The 21,189-nt window shown below is 37.5% G+C and overlaps 1 protein-coding gene across 3 annotated transcripts in view; it reads left to right on the top strand.

Moving 5' to 3' along the window:
* RALGPS2 (Ral GEF with PH domain and SH3 binding motif 2) overlaps positions 1–21,189 on the top strand; it is a 114,395-nt gene that overhangs the window by 29,758 nt on the left and 63,448 nt on the right. For all 3 annotated transcript variants that reach the window (XM_053949986.1, XM_053949985.1, XM_053949987.1), the window contains exons 4-7: positions 4,501–4,551; positions 10,287–10,370; positions 16,142–16,231; positions 19,368–19,460. In XM_053949986.1, the coding sequence (XP_053805961.1) occupies positions 4,501–4,551; positions 10,287–10,370; positions 16,142–16,231; positions 19,368–19,460 (318 nt within the window). The remainder of the gene's footprint in view (positions 1–4,500; positions 4,552–10,286; positions 10,371–16,141; positions 16,232–19,367; positions 19,461–21,189) is intronic.

Below are 21,189 nucleotides of genomic sequence, written 5' to 3'. Positions count from 1 at the left end.
TGAAACAAGGAGGAGTTCTTATGACAGCGAAATATCAGATTATCTACATCCTGTTAGCTTTTCTTTGCAGAAGAATATTAGAGTAAATATGTTCCCAATGAGAGCAAGAAGAAGCAACTTAATTACAGCGTGTGGAGGAACTATTAATGATGAAAGTTTTGGAGGAGACTTTGTGAGAAAACAAGTAGAGCTTCAACACAGGAACTGGAATCCCCTGGTGTTCATTCTGGACAGCAGAATTATTCTCCTACTGATGCTGTGCTTAACAGAGGCTTAGCTATTTTTTTCAGTGAGGAAAATATCCTGGCAGCCTAGAGAGACAACACTAAGCCAAGTTGGAAGGCTTAAATATAATTCCTTCTAGAAATTCAGATTAAGGAACAATTTATGAAGTGCTGCTTCAACCAACATGGCTTCAAGGAAAATCAGGTGATGGCAGTATTCTTCAATGACCAGAATGCAGACGTTTGACTTTTTTCATCTCAAACAGAAACTGAATTTCTTTTTACACTGAGGGCTTTTTGTCTGGGAGGGAGCAGTGGGGAAAGTGCCCTGTCCTTAGGGCAGGTACATGGCAGGAAAACTTACAGTACATACAGCAAGTGGCCTGATAGAAAGAGTTCATGCTTGAGAAGAGCTAAAAAGGTGAGAATATAGCCCAGGTCCAATGAGAACTTTGATATAGAAATGTGGAGAGGAGATTAATGCAGTGGTCTTAATTGGAACTAGAAGATCTTAAGTTACAGGTTTTTGTGGAAGGAGGGTAATCTTTGTGTCCTCGTAGAAAAGAGAAAGAATCAGGAAATATTTTTGAATTTTATTTCGTTAAGCTTCTTCATATTCCTCAAAGAAGCAGCACACAGAAATGTAGTTCTGAGTTGTTTGAATATGAAATTTCTGACCCGGCAGACCTCCCCGAGAGTGGGGTAAAACCTCTTTATATGAAGCTGTGTGGTAATAATTTTAGTATTTTGAAGTACTTAATTGTTAACAAGTCCAACTTCTCAACACCCATGAGAGCTAAAATATTTTTACACTTGGCTGTTTTAGACTCCCCAGGCAAGGTCTTTTCTATACATGTAAAACTCCTGTGGCTGTGAAGAGGTGGGGAAAGTGTCTTCCAGCAGCCATTTCAGTGTGTGAATTGAAAAATTATCATGCACTGCTTTTAAAATATGGTTTTGCCTTCTTCAGCTCTTCAAGTGGTTGAGAATTGGGAAATATAATTGTGATATATTAAAAACATACCTTTTCCACTCATATTCTAGAACTGTTATCTAGGATCTAGGGCAAACAGAAACAAAACCTCCATTCAACTCGCCCTGTGCAATGATGAAATACTTTATTATCTAAATGAACTTGGTAGAGATATCACTTCTGGAAAGAGAGAAAATACCAAGTTTCCCTATCTCTGCATAATCAGAATGCTTATTTAAATGATAAGTAAGGACAAGTTCACAATTTTGTATTGCACATGTAATTATTTTTATTTTTTTTAAATCTGTGCAGCTGGCAGCTCCAAAACCAGAAAAGTTATGGTTGGCGTGCTTCATGTAACAAGTTGATTAGAACACTTATAATTTTTGGTTTGAATATTAAAGCATTAAACCACACTTGGGAGAGGGAAGCTCTCCAGGAATTTGTATTGGCTGGGTTAAAGAGCTGGAGTGAGAAAAGTTAGTGCATTGTATCTCTCTCACTTGCAGAAACCAAACTAGGGGCTTTATTTATTGGGGTTCAGATTCCCCTTGAGATGGTCAAGGCAGAAGTTTTTTGTTGCTGTTAGAGTTGAGCAATGACACATAACATAAAACTCAGAAATCCTTTTTGAAGCTTTGTCATTTCAAGTGCTATTAATTAGACTGCCAGCCTTTCAGTCGGCTTTTTTTACTTAGCAGTGAGCGAGCACGTTTTAAAAGAACAAAAATCCAGTTGTAAGACTTATAAATACAGACTTATAAATATGAACAAGTTCATGTTTCAAAAAATCTGTTTTGTTAAATGTAGTTTTAGACTTCTAACGTGCGTTACTGTCGTATCTACAAACTCAAACGGCTTTTTAGCGATCAGCTTAGATATTCAGCTCTTAGTGGCTTGATTCCTTTGAATTATGAGCAATTTACTAAGCCCCTGGGAACTTGTAATGGAAATTTCAAGCTCTCTAAGAAAGGAACTGCAATAAGGGATGTTTCTTGAACAAGTGGTTCTGTGATACAGTGTTACTTAAGGTTTTAATAAAAGCAAAAATGTGTCAACCAAGCAAGAATATCATCAGCCTAATATCAACATGGTACTAGAAGAGGTTTCTCTGTCAAAAGTTCCAGAGGTTTTTTAATTGTCAGACTTTTTAAAATATTGTAATGTACTTAATAGCAATTTCAAATATTTTTAATAGCGACCACTACTCCTGAACCCTAACACTTGCGTGTTTTTTCAGTGTTAAAATGTCCTTTTTAATATCCCTGTTTAAAATGTATGCATTTATTTTGATATATGAATTCTGGTGTGAAGTTCTAATAATACTTTTTATTTCATAAGTATTTTGTATTGATGCCATCTTAAAGTAGTAATTTGTTTAGGAGTCACTACTGAAGCAAGTCAAATTTAGCTGAGGCAGTTGAGGCTGATGAAGAGGACAGATTCTGGAGGGCTAGCAAGAAAGACATTTATTTTTAAGTCTTTTCGCTTCAGTGTGAACAAATAATCATTTTCCTGGCTTATTTTTATTGTGCTGTTACTGTAATCTTGTTGCAGTGAGGATTTGCAGTGAAATGTTAAAAACTATTGAAATTGCCCATGTCTTTTGTAAGAATCTTTTAATGTGCCTTCTACTTGAATTTTATTGAACTTCCCATTCTTTTCATTTCACCTTCCCAAACCCAACCCATTTTCCTATTAATTTGCTTTACTGAGAAGCATAATGATGCACCCACTCAGCCACATGTTCACCAAAAATAACACATTTCTGAGAAAGCTTGATGGACTTAAGCACACAAATGGGAGGCTGGAGATGGAGTTCTGTGGCTGCTGTTCCAGGACTGGGTTTCTCACTTTCCAGCCACTCTCCTCACAGGCTGTAGCTCTGCCTGGGGTGGTTGTGATCCAAGGGCAGGACCCAGCCCTTGGCCTTGTTGACCCTCATGCCACTGGCCATCGATCCAGCCTGTCCAGATCCCTCTGCAGGCTTCCTGCCCCTGCAGCACATCGACATTCCAGCCCCATGTGGAGGTGTTTGGGGGAAGGAGCAGCCCACTAGAGCAGAGACCAGGAAAGTGTGTAAAAGTGAAACATATAAAAGGGTTGTTACTTCTCTGGTGTACTGCAGAATACCAGATGATTGTGTCAGAGTGTTGGTTACAGACAAATGATATATATAATTTTTGTATGTTTATCATTGATTGTCAGAATTCCTATCTAAAAATGCATTTAGAGGTCAAGATGTGCTACCAAGTATAGATTGGGTTGTCTTTGCAAAACACATCTTGCCTCATTAGAGCAAGTATATATCTCTGTAGTTGCTCTAGTTTCACCTAGAGCATCTTAGTTAAAATTTTCCTGCAAGGCTGGCTTTCTCTGAGGAGCTGTTCCACCATCCATGGTGGCATCCAGTGGCAGTTGCAATTTGTGAGAGTCACAAAGCTGTCAGTGTGTACCTTGGAGTGTATATATGGGGCACTACTGTTTTCAAGGAAATGGGAATAAAGCCATGTAGCAGACAGCTGAGGGAACAGAACAAGGTCCCTGGATTCATTATTAAAAGAAAATTTGTGATACCTAACTTGGATAGCACTGGCTACCTTTGAAAGAAATGGTCTTTTTCTCCTAGATGCATAGGCTGACAGCAATCCTAAAATGTGCAGGATTAATAAACTTAAAAATGAGGCTCTGTGAATATATTTCAAAATGCAAAACCTGGTCTTTGAATTTACTCTTTTCAAAGCTAAGCAAGCATCCCAGAATGAAAATGCACTTATTGACTCTGTCTTGCTGGAAAAGAGATGACTATGTTGAATTTTAACTGTTGCTGAGCAACTGAACAATTGCTTTGCTTTGTTACTCAAATATGGTTCAATAATGATTGAAAAGTTGTAGGGATGTTTCAGTAGAATTGTGTAGCTGGACTAACATTCAGAGTTTGGAGAGAAGCTACCCTTGAGCAACTACAGTCACTTCCTTGTCTTTCTGGAGAGGCTCTTATATTGTGTTTCTGAGTTCAAGCCTATGTAACAACAGGACTATGCTCCTGACAATAATTTTTTTATTATTTGTGCATGTAAAGCTGGAAGCACATTTTTCTTTGGTTTTGCAGGATAACCCTGTGGTAGAAGCTGAAACGTCTGAAACTGGCTATCAAATGAAAGCCAAATAAGAAAAGGAAACAGAATAAATGCAGTTCTTAAGCAGCACACACCTAAATGGAATGCAAGGGTTCGGGTTGGAATGCAGGGGTAAGGGTTGATTTTGATCTTAACGTATGTTTTTTTGAAATTTTTATTACAGGGTCAAATAACACTAATGGATGTGCCTGTATTTAAAGCAATTCAGCCAGAGGTAAGTATTTTGTTAGCTTTGTTTTTCAGTTTAAATAAGAAAAGTGATGCCAGAGTATAAATTCTGGAATTGCCAAGTATATGTCTATAAATCTTAATTTTTGTCCCAATTCATACATTTCTGAAGTAGATGGTTTTTCAACAGAAAAATATCTGGAGCTAATAGCCTGTTTGGGGACTGATATTGGTATTTAATTCAGCTTGTGCTGGAGATGAAGCATGTGGGATTTAGTGTTTCTGAATTACAAACATCCTGATTTGATAATTCTGATCATAATGTTTTAGGTTTCAGCTACTGTTACGTGTTTCCATAACTGCTTCACTTCTCCTTTGGCAAAATGAAAATGGTTGTAGTGGTATTCAAGATGTGTGTGATCTGTTGGGATAATACATTGATGATTTGTGTTCTCTCATTTGTTTTTATGTAATGCCATATTCCTTTCAGATTTTAGCTGACTTGAGCTCATTTCAGCATCTTCACAGTGACTATAATAAATGATGAATTTGTTTCTCTTCATTTCTGAACTATCAGCATTTTCCTGTGGGCATTGTTTTGTACTTTGAGGGTTTATTTTTCAGTTTATTGTGCATTTTATCAGTACTGTGGAAGTCTATCTCAGGTCATCAGTCACTTCAGTCCATCACAAACTATTTCACTGGCATCAGGTTTGTTCTTTCACTCTCGTGACTGCTGAAGAATATTTTGCTTCAAGTGGAGAAACCAGCTCAATCTCTTGGCTGTGATTATTGATTTCATCATTTGTGTACCTGGGAATTCTTTTGAAGGCTGCTGTTTGAGCTGTACTTGAAGATGTCATGATTCAGCTTTCATAGTATTTCAGCAAGGTATTTCCCAGCACTTGCGGATCTGTGTGTGATTTTTTGTTAATTTCTTAGTTTGTTGGGTTTTGGAGTTTTTGTTGATTTAATCCTTTGTTTTGTTGGTTTAAAGAGAGCTTTCCATTTGGTCTGTTTTGAACCTACATCACAGCAGTACTTAACATTAGCAGAAATAGTACACAGACGTACATATGAGGAAAACATTTAAAAGAGTCAGATAAAAGGGCAAAATGCTTTAAAGCTTTGGAGAAGAGCTTTAAAAAAAGAGAAATCCTATTAGAAGATCAGGATAAACATATTCTGCCTGTTAAAGGCACTCCAAGGCTATTCAGAAAACATCTGAGAGTGTATGCAAATACATCTGTAAAATAATTATTTATAAGAATAAAAAAAAATAAGAAGAAAAATTGGTGTGATGCCTTCACTGGAAAATATCCATGAGGAAGGGTGGGTCTTTGACTCTTTGGAGTGTTTACACTTAAGCAGCTGAAGGCTCTGACAGCGTGCAGGTATTACCTGTGCATCAGTGCTCCTTTGCTGTACACAGAGGCTAGTGGCTGATGTGTCTCTAAACTCTGTTCATCCCCTAAGGAAAAGGGTTGTAAAGATCAGCTCTCACATCAAAAAAGGCTAAACACAATTAAATTGCTTTTCTCCTGGTTTGCAGAAGGGAATATCAGACGTGGAAGGCTTAGTTTACCTCAAGGCATCTTGACAGCAGGTTAATGAAGTGGGGTAGATTTCTGAGCTTCCTTCAAGCTTCTACCAGCCTGTGTGTATCCATGTCTTGATTCAACTTGTAAATCATTATCCATCCCTTGGCATGTACAGTCAAGCATTGTGGAGTTTCTAATTAAAAAACAAAACACCATTGAGCTGATTTCACCTGTATAAAAGGGCTCCTAAACTGACTCTTCAATGAGTGACTGAAAGGCATTGATAGACGTGGGGTTTTTCATTCTAAATACTGATACCAAATTTCACAGCTCTCAACTGTATGCATGGTGGGAGATGATGAGCAATGTTTTTCCACAGTGTGCTGTGATTTAAAAACAGGGTGTTTATTGAAATTTGTAATTCACCAGCAAATCTTTGTTACATGGGTTGTGAATTTCCCTTTGCAGAGTGGAAAGGGAACTTTCCAGACTCTGCAGAGTGGTATCTGAATGAAATCTTTTAGCCTTTAATGTGTGTTCATTTATTTTCTCAAGTAAGGTTTCTGAAAGATGTACTCAGAGATGCTTAATTTTTTAAATTGCTGGAGATGAATTTTCATCTTTAGGCTGTGTGAGCAGTATTCTCTAAATATCTTCTAAATTATTGTGCCACACCTTCCTCATTTTGTTAAAATATTTATTGAATTATTACAGGTTTTTTTTTTAATAAAAAGCAATACCAGAATTTCATCTTGGTTATCTTAACAAAAAACAGAGCCGAATAACACTTTCCAAAGCAGTATGTAGTAGTTTTTCTTTTAGCAGCAAAATCAATGAACATGCTTACAGCACACATACATGCTTCAGCAGCCTTTTGCTTCTATCTGTAAATTATTTCTGTTTATATTCAAATTTCTTAGCAATACTGTGCTTCACGTGTGTGCTCAGGTTCCTGTATGCTGCCCACTACAACTCACCGTTTCATGCTTGTTGGCAAAACAGACTGGAAGCTTAGTGCTGCCCACAGAATGTGGGATTAGGGGAAGTGGTGAATCCCTTTACATTTGGGGTAGGCCAGAAGCAGGGACTTGAACCATTACCATGGTTAGATAATCTTTAGTGACATGATCCTCTGCCTGAGCTGTATGCAGGCTGTCTCACTCCTAGATTCTGGAAACCACCTTCCTTCTTCATTAAAAACACCTGCGAGTTACTTCTGAGAAAGGAGAAGGAATTACTGGTTGTTTGTTAATTAATAGTTAATGGGCTGCAGTATAAGAAATAAAGATCATAAAGAACACGCCTCTCTGACATAAATATCTATCTGTATGAAATCAGCCAATTTGCATTTTAATTTTTAGGGGTAAAAAAATTACAGAGTTCCCCCAGTAAGTCATAAGATTTCCTTCTCTTCCCTGGGAATGGCAAGTGGTATATTGGTTTTTGTTCTCTCTCTTGTAGTGGTTGTGGCTTTCTAGAGAGCAGTGACTGTAAAGCTCTGCTTTACTGTAAAAGAAGGGAGTCTTAAACTTGCTTGGCTGTGCTGTTGGTAGTTGTGCTAACATTAAATAACAGCCACATGACCCCTTGCTGAACACATCAGCTTGCTTTTTTTGGAAAATCTGATTACTTGCTTTACATGTTTTGGTACGTCATCCAGAATTATTTGCCCATGTGTTCATATTGAAAATCTCTTCTGAGTTATTGTCTTTAACCTCTTTGTCCCCTCTGCTTCACCAAACTAGGCAGTGAAAAAAAAAATCACTTACTGAGTATTCTTAATCTCTCCTTACTCTGAAGTTGTAGAATGATTCCACTATTAATCCGTGCTTCTTCTCTCCTCTTTTTGAAACTTTCCGTTTGACATAGATAAAGGTTTTTGTGAGAAACACAATCTCGCTCTCTGCTGTGTAGTACAGGTTATAATTTAAATATTCCCACAGTATTTTGTTAAGGAAAATAAAATGCTATGTATTCAAAACCAGAACAAGTTGCAGAGAAAGTTCAGTTTTTGTTTTCTTGATCCTATGTCTTTCAGTTTTTCAGATCAGTTTAAATGTGCCACATTAACTAAGAAATTGGTGGTTGTAGTGATGTAGCTCCTGTTCCTGAGCTGACTGGCAGACTAAGGAAATAATCCTGGGGAATACTTCAGGTTTGAAACTTCTGGTGGAAAAAGTAGAATCCTAGAGGAAGATCAAGAAATAAAGTAAGAAATAGGCAGCACAGCCAATTTAGCAGAGAAGTGAGTGTTTTTATAGAAGGATAAGAGTGATTTCTCAGTTCCAGTGTGGTGTGTGAGTGTTTTATTGCCATTGTGAGTGCAGTCAGATGTGTCCTTGTTGGGACTGCTCCAGGCCAAATCCAGGGAGGGCAAACACCTTGGTGGCTGCTCTTCTACTGGTGGCATCTTCAGGCAGTGCTGAGGGCAGTGAGGTCGCACAGGTGAATGTGGATGTCACCCTAAGCTGTTGAAGAATCTGAACTGATGGCACAGGTCCTGAAGGCCTGTGTGACTGTGCCTCAACACCTCTGGAAAAAGCTTTGGATGTGTGTCTTCCCAGGCAGGAGCAGGATCTTTTGTTTTGCAGTATTCTCAAACCTGTTGCCACTGATGTCTGTACCCTGTGGGCCCTCAGATGTACAGGGCCAGGGCAGTGGGGAGCTTCTGCCTAGAATCATTTTGAGTTTTCCACTCTCTGATGAGAATTGCAATTGAAGGACATGGCCTGAATTTGTAAGAAATTTCCCATATTTTCTCTCAACCTGAGGTGATAACTAATTTTTTCCCACTGCGAAGGAAGGGTTATCAGATGCCACTGAATGAATTCCCTTGTGTTAGTCCAAGTGCAAAGCTGTGATTCTAGTGGAAACTAGAGATGCTGAGGGGTAGAGAATTTAATCAAGAGTCTCTTGAATGAAGAGTTTCTTGAATGGCTCCCCTCTCCAGTAGCCTGCTCTCCTTTGGAACAGGAGTAATTCAGGGCTGTGTGGTTGTCTCATGCATACTCATTGAAGTGGAGGTGTAAGGACAGGGGCATGTGCTTTCCTCTGCTGAACATGGCAGATTTTCCAGTGTAGATTTAGGTGACATGACTTTCTAGTGAAATTCGAAGGACTAGCTCTAAATACAAAGCCAGGAATTCCGCATTATTTCCAGTGCCTGGCCAAGAATCTCTGGGTCTTCTCTAACAAAAACCAGCACACAAACTTCAAGTAGAAGAATTCAGGGTCCCTCTTAACTGGCATGAGATTCTTTAGTTGTTTTGGAACATTTGTAGGAAAGATGCTAAGTAGTTAAAAAAGTAAAAACAAAAAATTAGACTAACCATATACCAAATTCTTTTAAACTGTGTCTTAAATGGCACAATTATTGGTTACATGTTGAGTCATCTAAGTTATGTGGTAGCTGGATGTGTAGTATGAATCTGGCTTCAGTGAGGATCTTTCAGCATGGTAATAAAACTGAGAGCACTTCAGAGTGGATGATCTGGAAGGAAGACATGAATAAGTAAAAAGAAAGGGCTGTACTTTGCTATTATGCCACTTGAATAATTAAGCTGTGTCTATTTGGATTATTTTTCTTGGTAGCACTGTGTGGAGCAGGTTGTGTGCTGAATGTTGTCTTTGCATGTATTCATGTGCTGTTGTATACAAATGGAAGAGCTCTTTTTGGTACATTTAGTTATTTATTATTTTAATGAAAACTTCTTTGTTGAAATTAAGTGATAGTGAATAACAAGATGATGCAGTTTCCCAAAATAGGCTCTTCTGGAAGGGAAAACTGAAAATAGTGTTTATTTTATTGCTATTGCAAATGATGACACTTTTTTGGTATTTCTTTAATGCAACATGCCAAGTTAAAAATATGTCTTAGATTGAGTTAACTAGGTTTATCATCTCTATAAATATCTTCAGAAAGTGATTAAAAACAAAAGGACATTTGGTTCTCTAGCTGAGATTTATGTTTGAAGCAGGATCTTCTGTGGTAACAAAATTAGGAAAGCTCTAATTCAGCAAAAGATGAATTGTAATAATAATAACTCAACACAATTCAGAAATTACACTTGTGGAATCTCAATTTTCAGAAGGAATCAGAACAAGTGTAATTGTATTATTTCAATGTGTTGTTGCTCTGTTATTTTAAGACTTACAAGATTTGTGTCTCTATATGCCTTTGGCTCTGAACATGTGTTATGCACTAAATTAAAGAAGTGAATTTTCATCCTTGTTCTCCTAGGAGCTGGCAAGCTGTGGCTGGAATAAAAAAGAGAAATACAGTTCTGCACCGAATGCTGTTGCTTTCACCAGAAGATTCAATCATGTGAGTTATTTTTTTCCAGCACTACTACATGTACACATTTTAGAAAGTCTGTGGGATTAAATGTTCTGGCACATCGCTTTTATTTTGGATCACAGCTGATTACTTGACAACTTAAGGAACTCCTTTTAGCAGATACTTTATCTACAGGATATGCAGAAAGACCAAACCACTATTGAAGAAATACTCTGTTTTAAATAGCAGCAATCGATGAAAAGTGCACATTTTCCCCAGAACTGCTGGCTGTCTTTTATATAAAGACAGAATCATAATTACAGGTTAAAGGCTTGCTATACAGGATTTCTGGACTAGTAATTAGATGTAATTTCCTTCTGTGTAGTTGAGTGTCTTATGCTTCACATAGATATTTTTGTCCATAGAAATAGAAGCCTCTTGTCAGCATAGATACCTTTTTAAGGTGATTCTAAACTTTTAAAAATTCCAAACAATTATTCTGTAAAAAATTGGTTCTTTAACTCTCTATTTGGCATGATTTTTAGGTAGTATATTTGAGATTTATGCTTTTTTTACTCAACAATTTCTCTGTATAAAATCAACTATTAAAAGAAGAACAGAACCTTTCTCCACAATTAAAGCTGGAGGAGTCCAGCTATGGAGTTACCCAATCATGTCTCAAAACTGTGATGATCTTTTTAAGTAATGCTATATTTTCTCTTTCAGATGAAGTAATTCTATTACTCTCATCTTTCCTCTTGTAAATGTTTAATAATGTCTCAAACTTACAAGCTGTCGTGCAGAATTAATCTCTGTAGCCAGTCTCAGACTTACAGAGATCTTTGTTAATCATCTGAAACTCAGACCAAACCTCTCAACTTTTCAGGGTTTTTTCCCCTATCTATTCCTGGGTACTTTCTCACTTTTCATGATTGCTCTCATTGAGGATCTGATCAAATCCTATTACTTTTCACTGACAACACTTAGAATATTTCTTAATCTATTAATTGAAATGCTTGTCTGGCTTTGGGTTTTGGACACTTGCCTGATTCTGCGCTGGACTGAAGAGAAAATGTTACACTACAAACTCTTTGTGACTGTACCATCTATTGAGATCCAGGGAGGTTTGGTCAAGGATTTGGGATTTTTTTTTTTTTTTTTGTGGTTGAAATTTTCCTGATCTGGCTTTTGAAGTTGCTCCTGTTAGAATGTATAGGCTGCTAAAAAAGCACTCTTGGTTTTGACACTAATCTCATTGATACACCATTGATTCCAACATTTGGTGCCTTGTTTATTCATGGAAGTTGACTCTTCAAAGAAATGCGTGGTTTTGCTGAATATTGTGGAACGTTTTTGTAGTAAAAACCATGTTAGGCAGTGTAACTCATCAAAGACCACACTTGTCAGTTGTTGTTATGTGCTCTACTGAAGAACTGCAGGAATTGCCTGCAGTCAGCTTCAGACATACTAAACAATTGGTAAAATATGCTCGGTAGCCAGAAAGAAGGAGGGGAACCCTTTTCATGGGAATAAGGACTTTCATAAAGTTTGTATCAGCCTTTGTTCTGGCATCAAGGAAGCCATCAGTATAGGAGTAGAGAGGGAAAAGGACAGATATTGTTTCTACTCCACTTACCTGGGGTGTTCAAATGCTTAGTCCTAAAATAAATAATCAGGAAAGTCATAGAGACTTGTGGCCTTGTCAGGCAGGAATACATGTCAGCAAAATTTTGTTAACCTTTGAAATTTCACTGGGGTTAAATTAAGCATTTTGCATCTGTCTCTTCCATTTTTGCCCCCAGCTTGCCAAAGGAAAACCATGAAGAGATCTCATTTCTTAAGTAAATAGAATATTAAATTACTAACAGCTGCTTCACTGCAGAGTGATGTGCAGGTAGCATTTTGGAAGCAGTGATGATTCTGTGCAGTTGATTACATTCCACTGAGGATGAAGTCAGGCAGTTCCAGCATTAGATATGGGATAATTGGATGTGCCTGTGAAAACAGTTTGAGTTTAGGGAACAGAAATCAGTTGAATTCTTCCATGCCAGGACTCTTCTGTTCTTGGAGAATTAATTGTTGAGTGATACTCCATGTAGAGCTACATATCTGATATAATTGTTTGTTTTTTTTTAAATATGTAACTTAATGTGCTAGTTTTGCATTAATTGATATTTAGTAAGGAGAGAATAAGCCATTTTTTTTGGTTATTTTTTAAACTCTGATCTCTCATTTTTCAGCTTCTTCTGAAAGTGAGTTGTATACTTGCTGTTACTGGTAAACCTGTCAGACTGCACAATTGCCAAGTTCACTTACTAGATTATTGTCTTACCTTTTGAAAAGAAACTTTTATCATATGTTTCAAATAAACAGTTTTTTGAAGGTAACTGTGTAAGAGACCACTATTGGTCTCTTGGTTATCAGAGTCCCTCAACTGAAAACCTCTTTCTTGAGGTTTTTGTTTAAATGGAGTGGAACTGTGCTGCCAGAGAGCTTAAAATATTAGAGAAAATTGTCAGCTAGATTCAGTACATTGGAACAATTTTAAAGGAAGAGATCCCACTTGCAAAAGGAAAATTTTATGTTTTACTGACTGTGTTTATGGGCATTTTTTGGGGTTTTTCCATCCTTTTTTAACCCAAATGCAAACATTGTATGAAGAATTTTTTTCTGGAATATTGTAGTGTTGCTGAATTGCAGTGGATTTAACTGGGATTATTGGAAATTCAGGAATGGAGTGGTTAGTATGCATGGAAGAAACCTGAAAGAAAAAGCCAGAAACTATTAAAGGGGTTTTCTTGAATTTCCCTATCTTTTGATTAGCACAGACAGCAAAGATAGTTTTGGAAGCAATGACCATGATCTTAAAAGCACCAGTATAACAGAATTGGTATTTCAGATAAGGAAAACATGGGATAATTTAAAAATCTTAATATGTGATTCAAGAACAGATATGTTCAAAGTTATGCCTGTTATTCTCAGTTGACCTTAAGAAGGAAGAATGTAAATATACAATTATATGTCAAGGCTTTAAATGCTGCCTTGAACTGGTACCAAAGGTATTGATACCCAAAGGCAGGGAGTCATGTTGCTGATTGGTGTTGGTATAATAACATTTAAATGCAGCAAGAGAGGAATATATGGAAAATATTTATTATTATTTATATAAAGAATGAAACAAAAGTATTTCTTTAAATTATTGCTTTTTCAATATGTGCAATACATTCGGTTATGGTGCTATCTAAAGATACTGGTTAATCTACATGACCAGCCAAAACCCAGGGTTTATGTCCGTAAAAACACATCAGAGAGGACTGGAAGTGGTTGAAGTGGAAGTGATTAAGTGTGTTTGATGCTGTATCTCCTGCTTACTCTGTCACTGGTGGGACTGGAGGGCTCTAAGCTTTGAAGGAGATTTGTTCTGGTTTGTTTGGGTTTTTTTTTTTTCTTTTCCTGCAAGCGCTTGGAAGTGTTGAGCTGAGGTCTGGCTGGGACTGGGACAGAAACCAGGCTTCCTTGGGCAAACAAGAGTGTTTATGTCTCTGTGATTCCAGTGAACTTCCATAGAAGTCAGGACTGACAGGAAATTGGGGGTTTTTTGTCCTGATGAAAATGCTGGAGTGTTGCTCTGTGTTCGGAGCAAGTGTGTCACAGTCTGGCCCATCACAGGCATTCTCCTGTTACATCAACACTCTCTGAACTTAAAATCAAAGAGATTTGGGATCTTAAGGTGTAGTGCTGTGTGTGTTGTCCTTTCCTGATTCTTTACGATCCAGAAATCTGTGTTAAAATTTTAAATTCCCTTGATTTTCAGTGGGAAAGCATCTCCTTAAAAACTCACTGATCAATCAGGGGAAGAAAGTTCTTTTTCTCAAACTGTGTAACTACAGCAGAGCACCAAACTCAGGTCAAGCTTTTTACGACAAAATTTTGAAGTACTGCCAAATATTTCATTTAGTCAGTACTTCTGTATTTGATAGAGATATTTTATATCTCAAGTTGGAAGGGGCCCATAAGGATCACTGAGTGCAAATCCCTGCTGATGGCAGGACTCAGTAAGGACACCTTCAGAATATTTAATTAAAGAAAATACTGGAGAAGACCTGGCAACAATCTACATATTTTTGTTTTCTAAACAATGAAGAAGGTGCAGGAGTTTCAATTCTGTTTTACTCTCAGTACTCCTGAGATTGTCTCAGCAGTTGGAGCCCTGTCCTTAAATGAAAATTACTCTATAACTAAACAAAGGGAATGGCAATCTCTGTCATTTAAATACAATTACTGTCACTATGATTTTCAGATTATTGCAATTTGGTGATATAACATCAAAAATGAGACAATTTTCCATATTTTCTCCTTTTAACTTTAAACAGTGGTTTCAAAACATCTGTCATTTTTGAGCATGGCAACATAATGAGATTTTTTTAATCAATTGGAACCACTTTTTGTTTGTGAGGATAACACGGTTTGTCAGCAGATACTTTGCTTTGCAAAAAAAGCAAAGAAGGAAAGAAAATGAAGAAAAATGAAAGGAAGTAGAAACTTGAGCTCCATGGTTAATTCTTTCCTGGCTAATACAATCTTAGACAAACAGACCAAAGGAAAGTGATTCTTATGCAATATGTTTATGGGGATTTTTTGTGGGTTTTCTTGTCATTCTTCCATTTCTCAGTTCCAAAGAGCTGTTGTGATTTAACATCCCAGTTTTCATCAGATCCCTGTAGCTTCACTGCAAATATAATAATTTTGGAGGTGTGGATCTTCTTGTGTTCTTCTGTGTTAGGAGCTATCGTACTGAACAAAGTGGAACAGGACATTTCATTTTTCTAATTGAGATTTTGGCCAGGAACCTGAGTACATACACAATGTTAGTTTAGAAGAAGTAGTTTAGCATCACTTAAAAATCAAAGCAACATAACATGTTGAAAGGTTTTCATGTATAAGAGTAAATTTAGAGTAAATTTCTTCATACACTGTTTTCAGTAGTTTTGTAAATACCGGTCATGCTGTATCTTGATGATAATTAGTTTTTTCCTAACTCACAGCAAATACATGAATAAAAGCTGCAGTATTTTTTACCCTTTGCTAATTCTTTGCTACTGCTTTATTACAGTTACAAAAGTGTTTAATTTTTATCATTCTTTATGAGGGCAAAGGGTGGGAGGGAGCAGAGAGGAGAAAACAGTGGAGTTTAGACATATTACCAAACACTTTTAAAGTACAGCCTTTATGATACATTCATGTAACTATGAAATGCAGCAGCCATTCTTTATACTGAATTTAGCAGGGATTTTATGCAGCAGTGAAGTCAGTCCTGGAGAGCTTAGCTAAGAGTGTGGTACTGTGCTGTACATCAGCATGTAATTGGCATAGCCAGAAAAAAGAGTATAAGCTAGAAGCTAGGTTATGGCAGAGCTTCCCACCTCGCATTCTAATTTTATTCAGGATTAATTATTTTTTGAGGTGTTGGAAATGTCAGTGAGCTGTAGTTGAAGCTGCTCAATTCATTTAAGAGTTGAGTAATGCAGCTTTGATGATGTGGGAAAGCAAACCAATGGATATGATTCAATGTTAGTGTTTATATTCCTTCATTCTGTAGGCTTTTTATAACATTTCTTCATGATTTTATTTTCCTGGGAGAGCACTGTTCGAAGTTCGAGTACTTTGCCATTTGCTTTGTGTGTGATCTCACCCTCAAGCTTACACTGAACTCAAGTCTGTTTCCATAGATCATACTTCCATAAAAATAAATAAAACTTTTAAAAAAGTACGGTGTTGAAACTCTGTATTTTTTAAAAGGCATTTTTTCTACATTTTAGGTAAGCTTCTGGGTTGTTAGAGAGATTCTGCATGCACAGACTTTAAAAATACGAGCTGAGGTTTTGAGCCACTACATCAAAACTGCAAAGGTAAGAATTTGTATTGCGAAGGGGATGTGGGATCCACCATGATCAAAGGTTTTATACCCAGTTTGGTCAGTTCAAAAATACACATGGGGAAATATCTGTCTGATACCTGACTTACCTGTGCTTGTTTCTGTTGACATCAGTAACTGTTTGACTTTACAGTCAATCTGAACAGCTTTAGTCAGAAGAGAAATGGTTTTTTTGCCTTTACCATTGGGAGGAAAGGGTCTTTTCTCTCTACTCAAATAATATCAATTTTAAAAATGTGGTTTGAAAAATGACTGTGATTCAGAAGACATTTTGGAGCTCTCAATCTTTCCTAAAGCCTTTTGGACTGACATTTGTAAGAAAAGGGTCAGCAAATCTGGAATGACATATAGCCCTTCAAACAGAGTGAAACTTCTTCACAGTAGTGAGAAAAAGGGGATGTTTTTCAAGTTTCTGCTGTCAGATGGTGGCTGCCTTTTACTATAGCTGACTGTTGTGACCACCCTGGGTTACCTGCAAAAAAAGATGTAAAATATTTGTTAATAATTCATTTTGCATTCAAGTGCATTCCCTGTCTTGACAAGCCCTTTTTAAATGAAGCAATATTTTAATCCTGCGGGATTTGACTCACAACTTCGGGCAGAGCAAGGGCTAATTTAGTAGGATTCCACAGGCTTTGCTCAACAGTCATGCTGTGGTCATAAAGTGTTAATGATCTCTCTTAAACATCCTTTGCTATCTGGTGAGTAAATGTATCTTCATCTCATGTATTTTTAAAAGTCAATTTTTTTGTTTTTGTTTGAAATACAAACATTAAAAAATTGGCTTCATGACCCATGTACCTCCATAGGAGGGGGAGGTTCAGCTCTCTGTGGCCACAGTGCAGAACAGATGTGGAAGGCCAGGTGGGCTCAGGTCTGGTTCATACCGGGATGGGAGTGGCCAGTGCTGGGTGTTGTAGGCTAAGCTTTGGGCACAGCACCCTGAACATGCCTGACCTCACCAGTGCACTGCAGGCTGCAGTGTCTGCTGGAATGCTGCTGGCTTTGAGGCAATTATGTGCTGTAACAATCAGATAATTGAGCTTTGCTTACCTGTCAGCTGTAAAAATCACAGTTACAAAAAGCAAGCAGCTCTGTATGGGATGTTTTTATCAGTTCATTTATTTCTCTGCTTGTTACCTTGGCTTTGCTTACATATGGCTGCTGACATGAAGTTACTGCAGTGGGGGCTGTTGGAAGGAGTTTCTGATATCCAGAGCTATTATCAAAGCAGCTTGGTGCCAGAGATCACACTAATTACCTTTTCTTTAAAGAAGCTGTAAATCACTCCACAGTGAATTCCTTGTGCTGGCAACCTATTGTACATGGTATCTCATCTACACTGCTTAATGCATGAAGTAATTAGATTTAACAGCTGCATTCCCTTGAAGTTCCGAGACTGTCCTGCTTGGTGATGACTTCCGTTTCACTGCTGGCAGCAGCTGGGAAAGCCCTTCTTTTCATTTCTGATCAGCTCCACTGTCCTTTGGGACAGGTAACTTTATTACCTTGCTTGGGATGTGTGTGTGAGGTAAAAGGGTTCTTGTGGAAGCGGAGAGACAAACTTTAGCAGGACTGCTTGGAAGGATAACAGGACTGTGGTGTATGAGAAACATCCAACCCCTTCCACCTCACCCCACAAAACACTGATTACCCTTTACACTGGTTACTAAAGAATCCTCCCAAAAGAGGATGAGGAGAGGGAAGTACTTCATCACAAGGTGTGGGCAAACTTCCACTGTCAGCAGGACATGCTGAAATCATGGGAGTCTGAGCACCCAGACTGGAAATGCTACTGGGGTGCCATGAAAAGTGGCATTTCTGACTAATACTTGTGAGGACTTTGTTCCATAAAAGGCTGTAAGTTTCCTGGCAGTGTGTTTAGTGGAGAGAGAATCATTTGCCCGGTTCCAAAACTGTTAGCCAGAAAACCGTCCTTGGATTTTGTCTTTCATCCTTCCAAACAGAGGCTCCCTTTGATGTTCAGCATTTAGTCAGTATTCCATTGGTCTAGTTTTTTTGTCCTGTTGCCTCATGAAAGGCTTCCTAGGCAAGAAGTAAGCTGAGTTTCAAGTAGGAAAAAGGATTTCCACCATTTTTTGAATAGGAAGGGTTCCTTATTTTTTCTTGCTGGAATCCTAACCTACCTTGGTGAATATTCCAAAATGGATTAAGCAAGATGTGCAATACTGTGATTGAGTATCATTTCTCCGTAGCAAAGTCTCTCTGTTAGGGTCCTCAATTTGAGTGCACTGCACCAAAAATTAATGTAGTTTGGATCTCTGAGAGCTCACAGCTATCGGAACAATTGATGTTGCAGAAGAGCTTCAGGAGGAACATTTTCCTCCAGACTCTTTTTTAAGCTTTCATGACAGTAGTACCAGTAGTTACTTGGACAAGGCAGTGGATAGTTTTGGAGACAGAAGGAAAGGAAAAAGAAAAGGGAGGAAAATTCCAAATGTGTGAGAAAAAGCACTTAAACACAGTGTTTTGTAGGGAGTTTTAAAGAGAATTCTTTTGCCCTAGTGTTTTTGCTATTCAATTTTGATTGGGTTGTTGCTTTCAACTAGTTGTCATACCCCAGAAATGGCCTTTCAGTGAGAGGAGTACTCCAGAGATGTGGCTTTTGGAATTTACCTCCTTGATTTCATCCTGCTAAGATATTTTTTGTGTGCTTTGATGTAGCCTTGGTTGTTGCACAAACTCTAGGTACTGGCATGATTGCATCATTCATCACTGGGTTGTCCTTTCTGGCATGTTGTTTTAAAACACTATTGAATGCTATGAAAGGAATTTGTTGGGTCTGAATTTCAGAAAATTTCTGGCACTTCTCATATATTCCCCAAGATATGTGTCTATATGGATATTTTTAAGGGTTCTCTATGGGCTATGAAACAGCTAGTTAGTCTAATGCAAAACCATAGAGATGCAGTAATGAAAAATTAGGAGATGCCATAAAAATGGTCTGTGTGCACAGCAGTTCACTGTAACACTTCATTTTGGACCATGCAAGATTTCTCCATCTTTATATAGATATTTATTCTGTGTTCACTATTGACAGCACTTGGAATGTTGTTTATTGTTGGTTTTTTCTCTTTTTTTGTCCTCAGAAGCTGTATGAGCTGAATAACCTCCATGCTCTCATGGCAGTGGTGTCAGGCCTCCAGAGTGCTCCCATCTTCAGGTTGACCAAGACGTGGGCGGTAAGTGAGGAGCAGCAGGACAAGGGACTGGGGTTCACTTGTTCTCAGGTAAATACAGCATCCTGAAGCTTGTTTTCAAGGATGCAGCAGTTACTACAGAGAGCTTTAACTTTGTTCTACTGTGTACATAATGCTTCTAGGTCCTCTGAAATCCATGGTTTCCTCTTAATTTTTTTTTTTTCCGTTCTGCTGTAGAAATATTTTCCTCTGAAAAATAGTTCCCTGCAGATTCTGCTAAATGCAGAGGCTTCTCATTTGGCCAGAAGCTATTTTGTATTTAGTTGCTGGAAAATTCTGAATGCCAAAGCAGCTCATACTTTAATCATTTAGGGGTTTGGATTTTTTTTTTTTCTTTATGGAGAGCAGATGTTCAGAAACTCTTGAGTCAGTTTCCATAAAGAGATTTGTTGTTTCTCTGATAACTAACTCTAGCACTTTTCATTATCATTTCATAGTTACAACTCCATTAGACAGTATATTTGTAATTTTGCCTTTGTGCAGTTGTGAAAGGACAGTATTCTTTGGAATAATTTTTATTTGTCATCTGTTTTTTGACTGGCATTAATATTGTTTATCATTGTATCCTCAATAAGAAGAATATCAGGAATTACTTTTGCTCATTGATATTTTAGAGCTTAGAAAAAAGTCCTTATTCAACCATATATTGTGTAGTTTTTCAACTGTTTCAGATGAATGTGACATTCAGTGTGACAGAAAAAATGTGATTGAGATGTTCCTGTGCATGGGATACATATCACTAAAAAAAGCTGAAAGCTTTCACTGAACACACATCAGTGCATCCTTGGGTGTTGCAAAAAGTTTATTTGTCTGATAACTGCATGAAAATATCATTCAGTTGATAAATAATCCCAAAATTGAATATAATTCACTTCTGCCAAGATACTCCTCTAGAATTCTGGTCACATTTTGCAAATGCACAATTAAGTTAGGCATTGCTTCCAAATACCAAAAATGTCTCTGAGGAAATCTTAGTGAAATTAACACTTGAAAATGATCTCAAGGAGAACTTCTGGTTTCTAGACTTTGTTTTGGAATTGATGCTTCAACAGTTTTATGTAACTGTGAGGCCGAGTTGATTTTTAAATCTCTTTTTGTGCACAGCTCAAATTAAATGTAACTATTACCATATATTAATAATAACCGCATTAATTACTACCATAATGCAATTCAGAACTGGGAGTCCCCAGTTTCTTTTCATGCTTGGTTATGCACTAGTTTGCACTCACAAGGTTTATTTGTGTGCTCTTCACGTATGTATCAGTCTTTAAAGTTCATCCCTCTTCCAGCCTCTGAAATTCCAGGTAACTTCTCCCACATTTCTGTAGGTGTTTGATTCCTATTTCTCATACAATCCCAAGCAAGTCTGTGCTTTTCATCATCTTGCATGAGCCTTTGCAAATGCAAGTTGCAGGATAGCTCCCAGCAATGTGCACTGCAAACTGATTTAGTTGTCCTTCCCTTGGAAGTTCAGCTTATAAATTCCTGAAGATAATTCTAAGCCTTTGGCTTTCTGTATAATAAAAGCAAGAAAAGGCACACCAACCCTTGAGTCACAAAGGCATTTGGGTAAGTTGCACAGGAACCCTCCTAAAACTTTAGCAAGGAAGAATTTCTTATTTCTTCTCCATTTCTGAGATGATTTGTAGCAACCCTCAATCAACTCAATTTACAGAGTTGGGAAAATAGCTGCAAGTATATTCATTCCCCA

This window comes from Vidua chalybeata, chromosome 9 (genome assembly GCF_026979565.1).
Source record: "Vidua chalybeata isolate OUT-0048 chromosome 9, bVidCha1 merged haplotype, whole genome shotgun sequence".
NCBI classification, from domain to species: Eukaryota; Metazoa; Chordata; class Aves; order Passeriformes; family Viduidae; genus Vidua; species Vidua chalybeata.
The sequence above is the reverse complement of the archived record's forward strand: the minus strand, read 5'-3'. Positions and strand labels throughout refer to the sequence as shown.